Source organism: Mus musculus, chromosome 1 (genome assembly GCF_000001635.26).
Source record: "Mus musculus strain C57BL/6J chromosome 1, GRCm38.p6 C57BL/6J".
NCBI classification, from domain to species: domain Eukaryota; kingdom Metazoa; phylum Chordata; class Mammalia; order Rodentia; family Muridae; genus Mus; species Mus musculus.
Window position 1 is genome coordinate 34,268,158 of NC_000067.6, and position 16,853 is coordinate 34,285,010.

At 44.7% G+C, this 16,853-nt stretch overlaps 1 protein-coding gene across 34 annotated transcripts in view; it reads left to right on the plus strand.

Annotated features, from left to right (window-relative positions):
• Dst (dystonin) overlaps window positions 1-16,853 on the plus strand; it is a 400,775-nt gene that overhangs the window by 360,270 nt on the left and 23,652 nt on the right. For all 34 annotated transcript variants that reach the window (XM_006495666.4, XM_006495690.4, XM_006495691.4 and 31 more), the window contains 10 exons: window positions 72-245; window positions 578-733; window positions 2,671-2,868; window positions 3,198-3,326; window positions 6,011-6,181; window positions 7,048-7,203; window positions 7,516-7,722; window positions 9,863-9,982; window positions 14,266-14,435; window positions 16,102-16,261. In XM_006495666.4, the coding sequence (XP_006495729.1) occupies window positions 72-245; window positions 578-733; window positions 2,671-2,868; window positions 3,198-3,326; window positions 6,011-6,181; window positions 7,048-7,203; window positions 7,516-7,722; window positions 9,863-9,982; window positions 14,266-14,435; window positions 16,102-16,261 (1,641 nt within the window). The remainder of the gene's footprint in view (window positions 1-71; window positions 246-577; window positions 734-2,670; window positions 2,869-3,197; window positions 3,327-6,010; window positions 6,182-7,047; window positions 7,204-7,515; window positions 7,723-9,862; window positions 9,983-14,265; window positions 14,436-16,101; window positions 16,262-16,853) is intronic.

The following is a 16,853-nucleotide window of genomic DNA, read 5'->3' on the forward strand; positions in this document are numbered from 1 at the left end:
TCAGAGTTATTTATGGTTGAATATTATTTTTTTAACATTCCTCTGGTGTTTTGTTTTTTGTTTTTCCGCAGCAATTTAAGTCAGAAGCTTATCAACAACAGATAGAAATGGAAAGGCTGAACCATCAAGCAGAACTGTTGCTGAAGAAAGTAACAGAGGAGGCAGACAAGCACACAGTCCAGGACCCGCTGATGGAGCTGAAGTTGATCTGGGACAGCCTGGACGAGCGAATTGTCAGCAGACAGGTAAACACTGAGACCTGTGTGCATGCATGGACACTCAGACAGGAATATCAGACTACTATTACAAATCAAGTTAGCAGTTAATGTCAATAAACTTCAGAAGCACTTAAATCGTCTTATTAAAATTCTCCCGTGTGTGCTGTATTTACACACACACACACACACACACACACACACACCAAATTAGAGTTGTTGTTGACCAATGAGAAGATTCATGCGCTATGAGGATGGTCTTGGACATCATTCAACAGTTGGCCTTTACCCTTGTTTTTGTAAGAGCGCATTATTCACGATGCTGGGGTCTAAGCAGATTTTTCTTCTCTGTTTCTTGGCAGCACAAGCTCGAGGGTGCTCTCTTAGCACTGGGTCAGTTCCAGCACGCCCTGGACGAGCTCCTCGCATGGCTGACACACACCAAAGGCTTGCTAAGTGAACAGAAACCCGTTGGAGGAGACCCGAAAGCCATTGAGATTGAACTGGCTAAGCATCACGTACGTACCACTGCTGCCAGTCACCGTTAACGTTCGAGGTTCTTAAACTTTGTGATTTTGACAGAGATTGTCTGTCATTAAATGCCTTGAAGAATGCTGCCTAGGAGGGCACAGTGAAAGTATTTTTTCACTAGCTACCGGGGTAACAGTTATCAAATATAGCGAAGTTGTTTCAGTAGGGCCGCATGGCAAACACCAAGATTTAATCCCTCGTACTCATTGCTAAGTTAATGTTGAATAGTTTTTTAAGATTGTAGGAAACACCCTAAAAGCTTGCAGGCTGAAAATGCTGTTGTCCTACCATTTCTATTAATGTCTCTGGGCTCTGGGCAGCAGTAACTTGCCAGACTCTTTATAAAAACAAACTATGTTTGTTCTCATGGAATGAGTTTACAGAACCATTTACGTCTTAGGAAATCTGGCCATTGTCTTAAAAGTACCAGTGATTAGAATTGTGTGTAATAGGGGTGGAAAGTCAGACACCCAGCCTGGTTATTTCGGCTGGAGATCTGTGGGAACCTTTTAACGCTGTTCGTGTGACTAAGAAACAGGCCCTCTTACCTTTTTTACCCTTTAACTTTGAAAGACCAGTGTGTTGTGACTTGAGATTGCCAAAAACCAAGGCTGAAAGAAAGTTTCTATCCTCTGCTTTGCAGTCTCCCCTGCCTCTGAGCATCAGAGGAAGGAATCTGTAGAATTGTCCTATTGATGCAGACACCAGCAGTATTTAACTCTCAGACTTTGAGGAAGGGTTTCCTGCTGGTAGCATATCAAAGAGCATGCTCTGCAGAACCTGGCTCCTTACTCAAGTCGGGTTTGTGCCTTTGGAAAACTCTGGCTCATCGGATGCCTCAGAAACGGATTCAGTCGCCAGAGAAGGATCCGTCTGGGGGCTGCCTGTCTCATCTGGAAAGCCTCCGGGGTCTGGGTTCCCCTCCAGACGTGCGATGTCGTACATAGGATAAGAGATGACATTTTTTTCTTGATTGTTGCCAAACATACATCAGTGAGTGGTAGGGTAGGTTTATAATGAACTCTCGACTAACGCTAGGCAAAGGAGTCCTTTCAAGTTAGTAGTTCCAGCATCCCTTCAGTGCGAGAATAATGTAATACAGTTCTTCTTGCAAAACAGTCATTAGAAAACATATGTCTTAGATGTGTGGTGCTGTTATAATGAGAAGAGAAGCGTGAGCGTATCCCCTAAGATAAGGGATGCTACGATTAAGTCGAATTAAACTGGACTTGAATCAATGAAAATGTTTTAATCATCAAGTCATAATCTCTACAGATCTCTACAGAAGTATGTAGTAGATCAGCTACAAGGTCATTCTAGTGGGGATAGCTGTCAAGTGTGTGTGCAGTCCCTTTGAGAGTGCTGGCCAACTAAATGTATGTCCATTTAGGGAGCCACAAAGCTGGAGGGAGGGACTCTGTTGCCTTAACACTTTTTGTTATGAGGCTTCGGCTTCAGAATATTTCACACCGAAAGAAATGAAACAGGTAGAGTGGACTAGAGCTGTGGCTCAGGTGCTAGATTCCTTATGCAGCATGCATAAAGACCTGGGCTTGATCCCTCGGCAATACCTACAACTGGATGTGGTACCCCACACCTGTATTCCAAGCACGCGGGAGGTGGAAAAAGTCAGCCTAGCAGCGGCAGCAGCACACCTTTATCCCTAGCATTTGGGACTCAAAAACAGGTAGTTTAATCTCTGTGAATTCAAGACCAGCTTGGTCTACAGAGCAAATCCCCAGGACTGCCAGGGCTACACAGCAAAACCCTGTCTTGAAAAACAAAACCACAACAAACAAAGTAAAAACAAAAAAGAATTCCAGTGTCGTCTTTAGCTACCTGTTGAGTTGGAGGTTTGCTTGGGATGCCCGAGACCCCTCTCTGTTACTGTGTTTCCAGTGAATGATCACGCTAACATTTTCAGGTGCTCCAAAACGACGTCTTAGCCCACCAGTCCACGGTAGAAGCCGTCAACAAAGCAGGAAATGATCTCATCGAGTCGAGTGAAGGCGAAGAAGCAAGCAACCTCCAGTACAAGCTCAGAATTCTCAATCAGCGCTGGCAGGATATTTTGGAAAAGACAGATCAAAGAAAGCAGCAGCTGGACAGCGCCTTGCGCCAGGTGACTAGAGAGGCGGAGAGAGTCCCCAAGTGATGCGGGTGTGCCTTGCTAGCCCTTGTGCAGGTCCAATGGTGATGCTTTAAAGAGAGGAGTAAAAATAATCGGGATAAAGAGCAGAGCTGATAAGGAGGCGGAGCTCCAGTTCTTAGCCTAATAGCCTAATACCCTTATGCCCGAGCTTCCTCGGCGTGCTCAGGTAGTGAGCACAGCTCCTGGCACCTGGCATTCTGATGAGATGCAGAGACGGCTTAGCAGGCTGGGGCCATTTTGACCTTGCTGGAGAGTGATAGCATTTGTGACACAAACTTAAAAACCACCTGTCACTGCAGGCCAAAGGGTTCCACGGTGAAATCGAAGATTTGCAACAGTGGCTGACGGACACAGAGCGTCATCTCTTGGCATCTAAACCTCTGGGAGGTCTCCCAGAGACAGCCAAGGAGCAGCTTAACGCACATATGGTACGTATGGTATTTTCTACACCCCTCGCCCTGGTCTTACATAGATAATAATGGAAGATGATATAGTTAAAAAATTAAGTTTTGTGGCAAAAATCACTATGTGTACATGCTAGAAACAGCACCATTTAGCAATTAAATTTTTCAAGTAAGAATCTGTCTCAGAGGCTAAAAAAAGTTTTAAAGAAGTTTAGCAGTTCTGTGTCTGTCTGTCTGTCTCTCTCACATACACACACTCTCTTTCTCTCTCTCTCTCTCTCTCTCTCTCTCTCTCTCACACACACACACACACACACACCAAGCATTGTATCAGTTATAAACTGGTATCCCCTGAAGTATAAAGACACTTCTCTAAAATACTCTGATAGTTTAATATGATTATAATTAAGACAGTACTCATGAGCGAGTAATTCATGTAGTCCTGTGGTTTGGGTTTACCGTTCACAGCTAGGCCAGGCCCATTTGCTTGAAGAGCAAAGTAAGTAGTCTTGCCAACGACTGCGTGACCTCAGAGTGTCTATCACTGTGAAACCCTGCATGACTTTCCCATCCTTCCTTACCTCCCTGGACAGTCTTACATAGCGTTCACGTAGTTCATCACTTGTTAAGTAACTAAGAATGAATTCTGTCTCCAGAATGATACACTTTAAAAGAGTGCAAGAGCTTGTAAGCAGAGTACTAATCTCTCAAGTTTCAGAAAACCGCTATGTAGAAAACAACTTCGTTTGCATAGGATACACAGAGTGAACTTCATGTAACCCTACATGATTTCTTTGACTAAAAATTCCATGTTTAAAAACAAACAAAAAAGCAATAACAAAAACCCTGCAGAGGGCCTAGAGAGAGAGTGCCCAGCAGTAAAGAGGGCTTATTGTTCTTCCAGAGGACCACAGTTCGTTCTCAGCACCTACCTGGCAGCTCACAACCATCTGTAAACCTCCAGGGCATCAGATTCCTCCTCCTGGCCCCTGGGGGCTCCTGCTTGCATGTGGTGCACACAAACCCACAGACCTACACCTACATCTAAAAATTAAACAAATCTTCCCTAACAGACTGGAAAGCACTGTAATGCCACGGGAGTGGTTTCCTTTGGATCTGCTTGTGGTTCTAGCACATTCTCACTGTGCTAGAAATGAAGATAAGAACAAAATCGGTTTTCACTTAACCTGAGGCTGCTTCCGGATTTAATGCTTTTTAAAGATGAAACTGTAGCCGGGCATTGGTGGCGCATGCTTTTAATCCCAGCATTTGGGAGGCAGAGGCAGGCAGATTTCTGAGTTTGAGGTCAACCTGGTCTACAGAGTGAGTTCCAGGACAGCCAGGGCTATACAGAGAAACCCTGTCTTAAAAAAGAAAGAAAGAAACTGTAAATGTGCTTTGTTTTTTTTAATATGCTAGAATTATTTTAAGTTATTTATGTTATATATGTGAGTACACTGTCACTGTCTTCAGGCACACCAGAAGAGGGCATCAGATCCCCATTACAGATGGTTGTGAGCCACCATGTGGTTGCTGGAAATTGAACTCGGGACCTCTGGAAGAGCAGTCAGTGCTCTTAGCCGTTGAGCACTCTCTCCAGCCCCTAATGAGTTGGTTGGTTTTTAAGGATGAAGAGATACGTTTTTTAGCTGATGAAGATGTAGTGAGACCACATTGTAACTTCGTTCACATCACTGAACAGTGTATTTCAAGTGGTTAATTTTATTAACAATAAAATTAATTCTCATTTTTAAAAAAATTATTAACTTGTAAGATGTCGAATATATAACTTTCCATCGGGATTCAGCCCATGTTACAATTCAACCAACGAGATAGAAAATGTCTTCGTTTGTAATGAGTTGTATCCATTGTTTCACTGGTGGTGTGCTTAGTCCTATAGCTGGATCTCCCTGTGTTCACTGTAGAGGGTGTATACAGCATTCTCATTGGCAACATTGAAAGTTTTCTCAAACGTGGCTCCCGTAACCTGGCAGTCTTTCTATCAACTCGTATCTTTCTGAACTGAGTTTTGTTTTCTGTCCATCACAAATTTTCTGGGTACAAGATTAAACTGTACCAATTCTTTCTTCTAGTTATAATATGGTGGTTAAAAAGGACATAGAAGTTTCAGCTTACAGAGGGGGAACTCCTCGGAGAAGTTAAATTGTTAGCACAACACCCAGATCTGACTCATCACTGTGAAGTGAGAGCATGCTAACTATTGCTTTAGACCTTAGTTTGCAGCTCGAAGTGATAGATTTCTCAGCTGACAAGATATGACTATAAGCATTGGTGCTATCTCAGTATCGGTAGAGTGTAGCTGTTTGTTAGGTTTGCTCTGTAAGCCAGAGAGATAAACAAATATGTGAGGAGAGGATGAGAGTGGATGGACCTTATTTTTTTTAAAAAAAAAAAAAATGTGATTCTGGGAAATGGAATGGGGGCTCAGGAGTTAAGAGAACTCATTGGTGTTAGAGAGGACCAGGTCCAATTCTAAGTACCTGCTCATAACCAACTGCAACTCCAGACCTGACTCCTCACCCTCTTCTGACCTCCCTGGGTCCCAGGCATGCACATAATAAACGCGCAGGCAGGCAGGCAGAACACTGACACACGACAAGCGAATCTTTTTTAAGTGTGAAAGAATGCTGCTGTTAGGTTTCCTCCGCTGGCAAGTCATGTAACATGAGGGCGGTCTCGTTTCTTAGGAAGTCTGCACCGCCTTTGCCATCAAGGAAGAGACGTACAAGAGCCTGATGCTGAGGGGGCAGCAGATGCTTGCAAGGTGTCCCCGATCTGCGGAGACCAACATTGACCAAGACATCACCAACCTGAAAGAGAAGTGGGAATCCGTGAAGAGCAAACTCAACGAGAAGAAAGTGAGTGCTTTGATCAGCATGACAGAACTGCGTTTGCCTGTGTCAGGCCTTGGGTTGGGTTATAGCTCTAGCTATCAGGAGTCCTCAGGGGTTTTTGGTTTTTTGATTTTTTTTTTTTTGGATTTTTGGTTTTTTTTTTGTTTTTTACATAAACTTGGTGTTTCGTGAAGTTAAAAACAGTAGTCTAGGCCAAGAAAACAGTGACACAGTGCAGATAAAGATGTTATCACAGGTCACGTATTGTTCCAGTTTGTAAAAACCCTGGTGCTTTTTAAAATATATGAACCATTCATGGTTGGAGAGTTAGCCCAGTGGTTAAGAGCACCAGCTATTCTTCCGACAGATCTGGGTTCAATTCCCATACTCATCTGGCAGCTTAGAGCTGTCTGTAAGTCTCTCTCCAGTGGGTCTGAGGCACATACATGCAGGCAAAGCATACACGCACGCACGCACACGCACACACACGCACACACACACGCACACACGCACACACACACACACACACAAACCACACAAGCTCAAGGTTATAAATAATTGTATTCTAATCACACATTTAAGCAAAAGAGAATGATATGATTGTACTTATGTTTGATAATCTCACACATAAAAACTGATACATCAATTGTAATTCATGCGATAGTGAGCATTTTATCACCTTTCAAACAGTAGAGAAAAATTCTAGGAACTCTCAGTAATTTTGTTTAGCACAACAAGCAACAGCCAGCTAGAAGTAGACGTTAGGCCTCCGTAGATGGAAGAGACATGGTGTCCTCCCAGGGCAGTGGCCCCAGCGGGAACATTGTCGGCTAGCTGAAACACAGCAAGCAAACTGTGAGTACCACACACTGAGTCCTCTTCCTTTACAGACAAAGTTGGAGGAGGCCCTGCACTTGGCCATGAACTTCCACAACTCCCTCCAGGACTTCATCAACTGGCTTACCCAGGCTGAGCAAACTCTGAACGTGGCTTCTCGGCCAAGTCTTATCTTGGACACCATCTTGTTTCAAATTGATGAGCACAAGGTACGTCAGAACGCTTTGGAAAGCCTGTGCCTTCATGTTGGAAGCATCGGTTTAGTAATATGGAAACTTTCTTTACAGTGTATTTGCTTTTATTCCTTATGCAGTGTCTTCATTCCCAGCTGCACCCCACCCCAATTCCTCCTGGATTTACCCCTCACCTTACCCACCCGAGACCTTTCCTGTGTCCTTTAACATGAGCGTTGCCGATGGATATGTGTACATTTTTAAAGTCAGTCCACCCCTACACACACACACACACACACACACACACACACACACGTTTCTAATTGCATTCTCTTCTGTTGGAGAAAGGTCTTTGCGAACGAAGTGAATTCTCACCGCGAGCAGATAATAGAGTTGGACAAGACTGGAACCCACCTGAAGTATTTCAGTCAGAAACAAGATGTCGTGCTCATCAAGAACCTGCTCATCAGCGTGCAGAGTCGGTGGGAAAAGGTGGTGCAGCGCCTGGTAGAGAGAGGGCGATCCCTGGACGAAGCCAGGAAGAGGGCCAAGCAGGTAACAAACTCGGCTGCGGTTCCCCAGCCCTGGCAGCCAGTGAGCTGGAGCTGTGGAGTTATGCGATCACAAGGTTCTCACTGCCGGATCGGCACGATAAGGAGCCATGGTGTTCTCTTCCTGAAAGGCCTGTGGCCTGCCTTTGCACTTCTCTGTCTTGGCAGCCAAGTGAGGGCACGGGGACTCATCTTAAAAAGCTATAAATAGCCCAACTTCAGAGATGACCAGGGAGGCCCATTAAGACCTTACTTGTTTTGCTGTATATTTATTTAATTGTTTTTTCCCCTTGCCGTTTCAACTCCTGTTCTCCTGCTCAGACGGGGTCACGTGTTGGAGTTATATTGCTAGCTCTGGAAGCCAGACTTCTTTCATGTCAGAGCCGAAGGCCAGGCTTGCATCCTCCCGAGTGCTTCCTGAGGGACCTAACTCTTCATCCATGTCCCTCTCTTCCCCGGCTGCTTGTTCGCAGCCTTCATTTCTTCCCCAAGATTCCGCTCTTGGTGTGATACTGAGGCCGGATATTGTGGTTCTTGCTTCTGCCCCATTCCGATCCTGTTGTCTGGCATTGGTGATGTTGGCGTCTGGTGTTTGGAGAGCTGGGATCACTGTGCGATGCCAGAAGGTGTTTACTGGGGTCTGGCATTCCGACGTTTAAAGTGTGTGAATTTAAGGGCATTAGAAATGTCTCAGTCCCCTTCTGAGTGAGAAGTGTGGCAATTTTGCTGCCGGTGTCTGAAGGAGAATCAGTCCCCAGGGATTCTGTTAGACTACATTAATCCCAAACCTAGCCTACTCCTCTCCGCAAGTACCTCCCAGGCTTCGGACAGCTAAGTAGCAGAGGCTCAGTGAAAGCTGGGAGCTGCCTGCCATTTTCTCCTCTCTTGGTTTAACCAGTGTTTCTGTCTCAGTTATTAACCAGCTTTCTGTTCCCCTGCTTCCAATGCACATGGACAGCGCTTGCCCCGCTCCTGTGGCTGACAACGAGGTTTGGAAGTAGGATGAGCTTCAGAACCTGTGTGCTTGCAGCACTCAGCAGCCCAGCTGGCCCCAGGCCTGATCTAGAGCCAGGCCACCTAGGACCCCACCGACTGTTCCTCCCATTTCTCTCCTCTTCTGTGTACTGATGGTAGTTTCTGTGGCTTTGGCTGTCATGAGTTTGTCTTAGCCTCAGCTATTTTTCCTTCTCTTCTACATTAAGTAGCACTAGGCGAGGGACGTGCTGGGCAGAGAGGCCAAAATCATAATGAGCTGCTCTCTAGAGCACGCCTGCAGCTCACGCTGTGCTGCTGAGGATACACGGCTTCCGTTACTTCACAGTCAGGGTGTTTGGGTATCCAGGGATCTTAACTTCTTAGCCACTGTTACGTAGCTCTTCATTTAAGTTTATTATAAGAAAATAACATGTAACCAGTTTCATAATTGGTACCCAGAGTTTATACCAGATTGTTCTATAATGTAAGCAGAAAAAAAAAGAAACCCTGTAGCTAGAAGCAAGCATGCGTTGACTCGGAATAATTTCAAGTTCCTGGTTGGCAAACAGAATTCAACACGGTCAGAACGCCAGCAAGGCAGGACTTGTCTCAAAACCCAGTGGGTGGGTCAGCCTGAGCGGGGCTCTGAGCGCAGAGTTAAGGATGCCAGACTGTCTCCTATATTAAGAGGGAGATGGCCTTTTTTTTCTGCCTGTCGTGTTTAAAGATAATTCGCAAGTGTGTGTTTTCCTTTTGTTCCTTTGTCTTAACATAGGAGTTGAGCACAGAAAAATGTCAAGATATGTAAAGAGACAGATAAACAAAACAGACATTTTCTGAGAATTTGTGTTAACTATTAAAGGGAGACCATGTGAGCTGGGCTGAGGGACTCCCTAGCTCTCCTTAGCATTGTCTGCCTCCTTCCTGCACTTAGTAAGCTGACATGCTGGCTGAATAACACTTGCATGACTTCAGGCCACAGCTGTACGTGGCCAGTGTGGCTTTGCAATCGGCTAATGGTCCACCACCCATTTTTCTTCAGGGGGATTTTCCAATTGATGGTTTTTTTAGTATATCCCATCGGTGATTGTTTCTGTTTTATAGTATCCTAAATTGCAAGTGTCGTGTGCTCCACAAACTTTCTGGGTAAATATGGGTCTCTTTAACAGTTCCATGAAGCGTGGAGCAAGCTGATGGAATGGCTGGAAGAGTCAGAAAAATCTCTGGATTCTGAGCTGGAAATCGCCAACGATCCAGACAAAATCAAAGCCCAGCTGGTCCAGCACAAGGTGAGCTCCGCATGGACAAAGCACGCGCAGCGTGCACTTCAGTTGCTGGTTCTTTCTTGTCCGTGTCAGTGTCATTACGAGACAAAAAAAAAAAAAAAAAACAAAGCGTGAAATGAAAACCGGATGTCTCTTCTGTCATCCAGAATATATTAGGAGTCTTCAGCTTTTCATGGCAACTCTCTCCTCTTAACTTGCCATTTTTTAATGGATGAATCTAGAATATAAGGTGCACACAGCCTGATGCAGTGGTGGGTTTCCTTGATCACAGTTGTTTGGGGAGCCAGCCTAGGGAACACAGCAAAACCTTGCCCCATAGGTAATCATGTCCTTTTAAACAGAGACATAGGGAAAGCTGACTGGTGCTACCCAAGAACCGTTAATTGCAGCAATGTGTGCACCCATGGGTATGCGCACACATGTGCATGTGTATGGGTATATGTGCATGCATGTATAAAATTCCAAGTTGACTGATACTACCCAAGAACCAGTAACTATAGCAGTGTGTGTGTGTGTGTGTGTGTGTGTGTAAAATTCCATCCCTTCTCTCAGATGATCAGTTACCAGCTTTTCTGAGAGACTAGAAGAATGTAGATACAAGGTTTCAAACTATTTTCCCTTTGGTAGTCCTTCCAGGTTTCCCTCCTCTCCTCAGCCCCTTTGTCCCTGTGTCCCTGTTATAAAGTGGCCACTGGCCATACAGACAGAGGTGCAGTGTGAGCAGCTGGGTGTGACTATTATGAACACTTTCAGAACTTCAGACACCTACACTTACATAAATAGCTGCTTAGAACATGGTAACTTTAAAAGGCTAGAAAATTGTGGGGCAATTTAAGTTTTATCTTCCTCAGAAAATGGAGACACCATCTTCCCACATGTTCTGTGGACTCACCAGAGGATGATGGGAGGGAATATATGTGCCCTTGGGCCAGAGGGGACTTTAAGATTGCCTTGTTTGTCTGATGATGTATTCCCATGAGCTGCCATAGTGGCCAACTTCATCCACACCTGGGGGAAAACATCAGTCCCTTGCGCAAAATATAGTGCTTTATTGGAATTTATACATGAATATCATATAATCTTAAGAAGAGTAACATTGCATTTTGAGCTAGAGAAACCCAGAAAAAAAGAACACACAGAGAATATTAGCGTCTCCAGTTTACCCAATGGTATTTATCATCAATGTCTCCCATTTCTCTAGGACACATCTTAAGGCAGCCCCAAAGAGCAATTTTGAAAGTTTCCTAATCAGTGTTTGAATTCTTCTGCCTCTAGAAAGCTCTAGCCTATCTGTGCTCAGATTATTTAGTTTGTATCTGCTGTATGGAGAAAATTTGTATCAGCCCCGTGACTCTAAACACAAGCATTCCATTCAGAATAACATGAAAAGGCGGCTCTCCCGGGTAGGAAGTGTAGAAATGGTGGGATGCTGTGTGTCCTTACTAAAACCTCCTGATGTGGTCCCTCCTGTTACTAGACAGAGTCATTAATTTGGTTGCCTTAAAGCACGCACTTTGTAGCTTTTGAAATGCAACAACGAAGAATTGGGTAGTTGTGGCCCTGCCATTGCTTCAGGGGGTGCTGTTACCTCTGCCACGGAGCAATTCACAATCTGGTAGGACTCTAGTGCACTGCCAGCATTGACATGCATCGAGCTGATGTCCCCGGTCCCGAGCACATAGGAGGTGTGCACTGAGCGGTCCTTTCTTTCTTCCTACTCCTGAGATTGTATCTTCAGCTGCAGCTCTCTCTTCTTTTCTGCTCTCTTTGTAAATACTTAGCTAGCTAATACTTCCTGCTAGCTAGAAAATGGTCCTGAGAGACCCACAGACAACCCTGTTGAATTGCATGGAAAGAATAGAATTTGCTTGCTCTTTCTTTCTCTCTCTCTCTCTCTCTCTCTCTCTCTCTCTCTCACACACACACACACACACACACACACACACGCACTTGCGCCATAGATAACAAATGATGGATGGTACTGTATAGATGTTACATTAGCACCGTAGCTATTTGATCCTGGAACAAAATTCTAACCTCTTTTGAGACAAGAGATAAGACTCTAGATGGCTGGGAAGAATGGATGTATGTAGGTTTTCCTAATGGTCTAACAACCATCAGACTCTCGATGTGCAGTGCTGACATCTTGGCTCACAGACAAATTAGCTGTATCCTTACTGTGTGTCTTAGTTCAGGTCTTACTGCCGTGAACAGACAACACGACCAAGGCAGCTCGTATAAGAACAACATTTAATTGGGGCTGGCTTACAGGTTCAGAGATTCAGTCCATTATCATCAAGGTGGGAACATGGCAGCATCCAGGCAGACATGGTGCAGGAGGAGCTGAGAGTTCTACATCTTCATCTGAAGGTTGCTAGCAGAATACTGACTTCCAGTCAGCTAGGATGAAGGTCTTAAAGCCACACCCACAGTGACACACCTACTCCAACAGGGCCACATCTTCTAATAGTGCCACTCCGTGGGCCACGCATATCCAAACCATCACACTGAATATCCAACTTAGGTAACAATAAGGGTGTCTGACTACACCAAAACCCTGTAGTAAATGTGCATTATGTAATCACTGTGTCCAGACTGGTCTCTCACACACTTGGCTACATTTTCCTCTTCCAAAACCTTTCAGTGGCTGATTGACAGTCCCATTTTACCACAGTCACTGCAGGGTTCATGGTTTATGTCTCCAAAAGTAGTGGGGAGGGGAGGGTAATTCCATGGTCAACCTCTTGCCTACCATGCAACAGGGCCCTGGTGCACAAGCTCTGTACACACAGAAGGAAGAGTCAGGATTTTTTTTGTTTTGCTTTGAAAATTGTTCTTTTTTTTTTCTTTTTTAAAATTAGATATTTTCTTTATTTACATTTCAAATGTTATCCCCTTTCCTAGTTTTCCCATCGAAAAATCCCCTCTCCCCTCCCCCTGCTCCCCAACCCACCCACTCCCATTCCTGGTCCTGGCACTCCTCTATACTGGGGCATAGAGCCTTCTCAGGACCAAGGGCCTCTCCTCCCATTCCTCTGCTACATAGATAGCTAGAGAGCCACAAGTTCCACCATGTGTTTTCTTTGACTGGTGGTATAGTTCCAAGGAGCTCTGCAGGTACTGGTTAGTTCATATTGATGTTCCTCCTATGGGGCTTCAGTCCCCTTTTTTTTCCTCGATCATAACAGATACTCTTAGGGTCAGTGAGCTTCGAGAAAGAGCAAACTCTCAAGTTCTAAGCTTGCGTTCTGCCCTAGGACACCCCTGTGTAAAACAGCGCAGTGCATCCGGCTTGGTGACTCGCTGATGTCTCCCATCACCAGGCCTCCCTTAGAGATGTCTCTTTTAAACACTATTTGTTCTTTGGCTGTCTCGCACACGATACATTCTGGTCACACTCAAATATCTTCACATTCCCTTACCCTCCTCCCACTGAGTCTCCTTCATGCTTGCTGTCTTTCTGTTTCTTGTTTTGTGACCCACTGGGTTTAACAAGGACTCCCCATGAGGACATGAGCGTGCACGTAGGCAGCGGTTCATGACCAAGTGACCAGTTGCTACATTACTAACGACTATAACTCCCTCACCCCCAATACTGTCGCTTTCCTACCAGTAACTCCCCTAGGTTGGGCTAGATTTCGTGCCTCCCCACACACCTTTGAGTGACCATTTTACATTTCTGTGTTAAGCCTCGTGCAGATCCTATATATATAGTAGCTGCAGCTACTATGAGCTTATGCATGTCAAGGCTTTTCATATCTGTAAAACGATGTTTAATGATCCTCTTCCCACTGTCCAGCTCTTAGATTCTTTCTGCCCTCTCTCACACAATTTTTGAGGACTTGAAGAGGGTCACAGGCAGCCTGAGTGCCACAGCACCTGTCTGCCAGGCAACGAGTGCCCACTGGAACAGCAGTGGCGTGTGACCCTAACAGGAGTAACCAGATGAGTTGAGATTTGATCTGAGGTCTGTTATGGGGGATCCAGGCAAAGATCCAGGGCTGGGGCGGGTCATAGACACAAAAAGATGAGCATGCTACTTTTGTTTCATTAAAGGGGCATATCCTTGATATTTATGCTTATACCAAAGGCTGATGGTTCCCTCAGCCTTGGGCCAAGAAGCTTCTGTTTGCAGTGAGTGACAGTTAATCGTAGCTGGTCCTGATGCTGAGAACAAATGACTGAGTACCCAGCCTCGCACAAGATCCCGCTTTGGATGCTGTTCACCATTTAGCAAACAAATAGTCCCAAGCAGAAACTCAGCTCTTTCCTTGTTAAACACGTAGGAGTTTCAGAAATCACTCGGAGGCAAACATTCTGTCTACGATACCACCAACCGAACTGGACGTTCTCTGAAGGAGAAAACCTCCCTGGCAGATGACAACCTGAAGCTGGACAACATGCTGAGTGAACTTAGGGACAAATGGGACACCATCTGTGGAAAGTCTGTGGAAAGGTAGGATGTCCGCGCATTGGTGTCTCTGCAGACCTGCCTCAGGTGTTCAGTAGGGCGGTGTTTGCAGACATAGCTCGTGGGCCTCAGAAACTTGTTTGTTTTGACGAAGTCTACTTGCTTGCTTATAGATGGTCTCATACTGTAGTTTAGTGGCCTCTTAACTCACTGTGTAGCCAAGGCTAGCCCTGATCCTCCTCTCTCAGCATCTTGAGTGCCAGGATTACGGGGCATTGGCCACCATGCCCAGGTCCCAGCTCTGCCATTTGGCTCCTTTAATTTCCATGTAACTAGTAGAACAGTTATGAAAATATAAATGAGAGCCTCATCATTTCTCTTTCTCACCCGCATTAGGAACATGGTATTGAATATGAAATAAAATAGACTCCCTAACGTGGCATAAAGGACAGCACTGATCTGACCTGCGTCAGCATTCCTTCAAACTTCCAATCTCCCTCCTTTCCCGCTGGATTTTTGTGAGGCCCCAAGGTTTCACATTGAAACTATCAAGTATTTAATAAATGTAATAGTGGCATAAAGATTGAAACGTCCTGAATTTCAGATTTTTTCCCCCTTGATCCTCAGTTCTAGTTACTTTTGTCAGAAGAGCTCAGTACCCTTCTCCAAAATGTTTGCGATCAGAAATCATCAAAATTGGGTGTTTTTTTTTTCTTCAGATTTTGGAATATTTGCATATATACCATAGACTATCTTGAGGATGAGACTCTAGTCTAGATTTGAAATCTATTTGTGCTTTGTGTGTGTGTGTGTAATACCACTTATATATTTTAGCCTGAGGTGATTTTTTCATTTTAATTTTTAAAAAATGTTTAGTAAAAGAAAGTATCTAATTGGGCTGAAAGTTCCAGAAGGTTAGAATCCATGATGGTGGGGCAGCAGGAACAACTGAGAGGTCACAAGAGGGAGAGAACACACTGGTCCATTACTGAAGGTTACAAGTAATTTTTCTTATATTTCTCTTTTGAGAATGGTTCGTCTGTTGGGCTGGGTATCTTTTATGGCATTATGTGATAAGCCCCCTAGTGACTTTCTCTTGATAACTTGTCTTGGGAGGTGTCAGCCCTGGTTGTGACTCACACAACAGACTCTGTCACTCTCGTCACGCTCTCAAGGCTAATCTCCCACCACCTTTCCCTCACGGGATCCCATGGCTGCAGGGATAAAATTAGAAATGCGATTTTTTTTTTTTTAAATAAAAGCATGCATGGTATACCGTTTTATAGTACGGGATTCTGTGGCATCATGCTGGTGATGAAAACTTTCATATTTGGGAAATTTTTAATCTTGAAGTATTTCGGATTTTCAGCCTGTATCAAGATGCACTAGAATTCAGCTCTAGGAAGCTTCAAACATCCAAGTAGATAAATCTTTTAAAATAAAACTAGCAAATTTATTTAGACTCTTGAAGGACCGGGTAAGGGGATTTTGCTGTAACTGATACCAGGCGTGTATTTAAAGGCATAAAAGAGAAAAGTGTGTTCTAAGGAGATGAGGGAACTCAGGAGGCCACTCACGCTTCCTCGTTGGTACTACCTACCAGCCATCACTGGGGAACATTAGAGAGCTGACTCTCACACTTCCTCTTCAGTACCTCCAGCCACCATCGGGACCGTTAGAAGGCTAATTCATCTCCTTTTTTTCCCCCCAGACAAAACAAATTGGAGGAAGCTCTGTTATTTTCTGGACAGTTCACAGATGCCCTGCAGGCCCTCATTGATTGGCTGTATCGAGTTGAGCCCCAGCTGGCAGAAGACCAGCCTGTCCACGGGGACATTGACTTGGTGATGAACCTGATCGATAATCACAAGGTATAGCCACCCAGAACGTCCTTTTATTCTACTGTGTAGTTGTGCATCTGTGTATTGAGATGAAGGCAGGCGCTTCTCGTAGCCTTCTAACCTGGAAGAGTGAGTTAGACCGCATCACCGTCTTCCCACTGATATGTGATCGAGCAGATTCCAGAAGGCATCTTTTAAGGCATGGGAGAAAAACCACTTAATCGACTGAATGTTTTCCTTTTAATTACCTGATGTACATCTATTTTAGACTTGAACTGTAATTTAATTTTGTCCTTGTGGGCTCTCCATTCAGTTATGTGATAACATTTAAAAGCATTCATTTAGAGACTTGAAAGGCGGACACCCTCTGGATGTACAGATCCCCCAAGGGGTCACGAGTAGATCCTCTTCTTGATCTAGAGTAATGCGTGCGCTAACAGCCTGTGCTGAGAGATTTATTTAGTCCAAGAAAGTGGATTTCCTTTTGATGTCCTAATGTGTCTTGTAAATTGAGGGTGCATTTGAGGTTTCCAGCTGGTAGTGAGTATGACATCTGCATTTTTAAATTCTGATTTATGTGTATTGCATGGGGGAGGGTGCTCTCAGAGGCCAGAGGAACGTG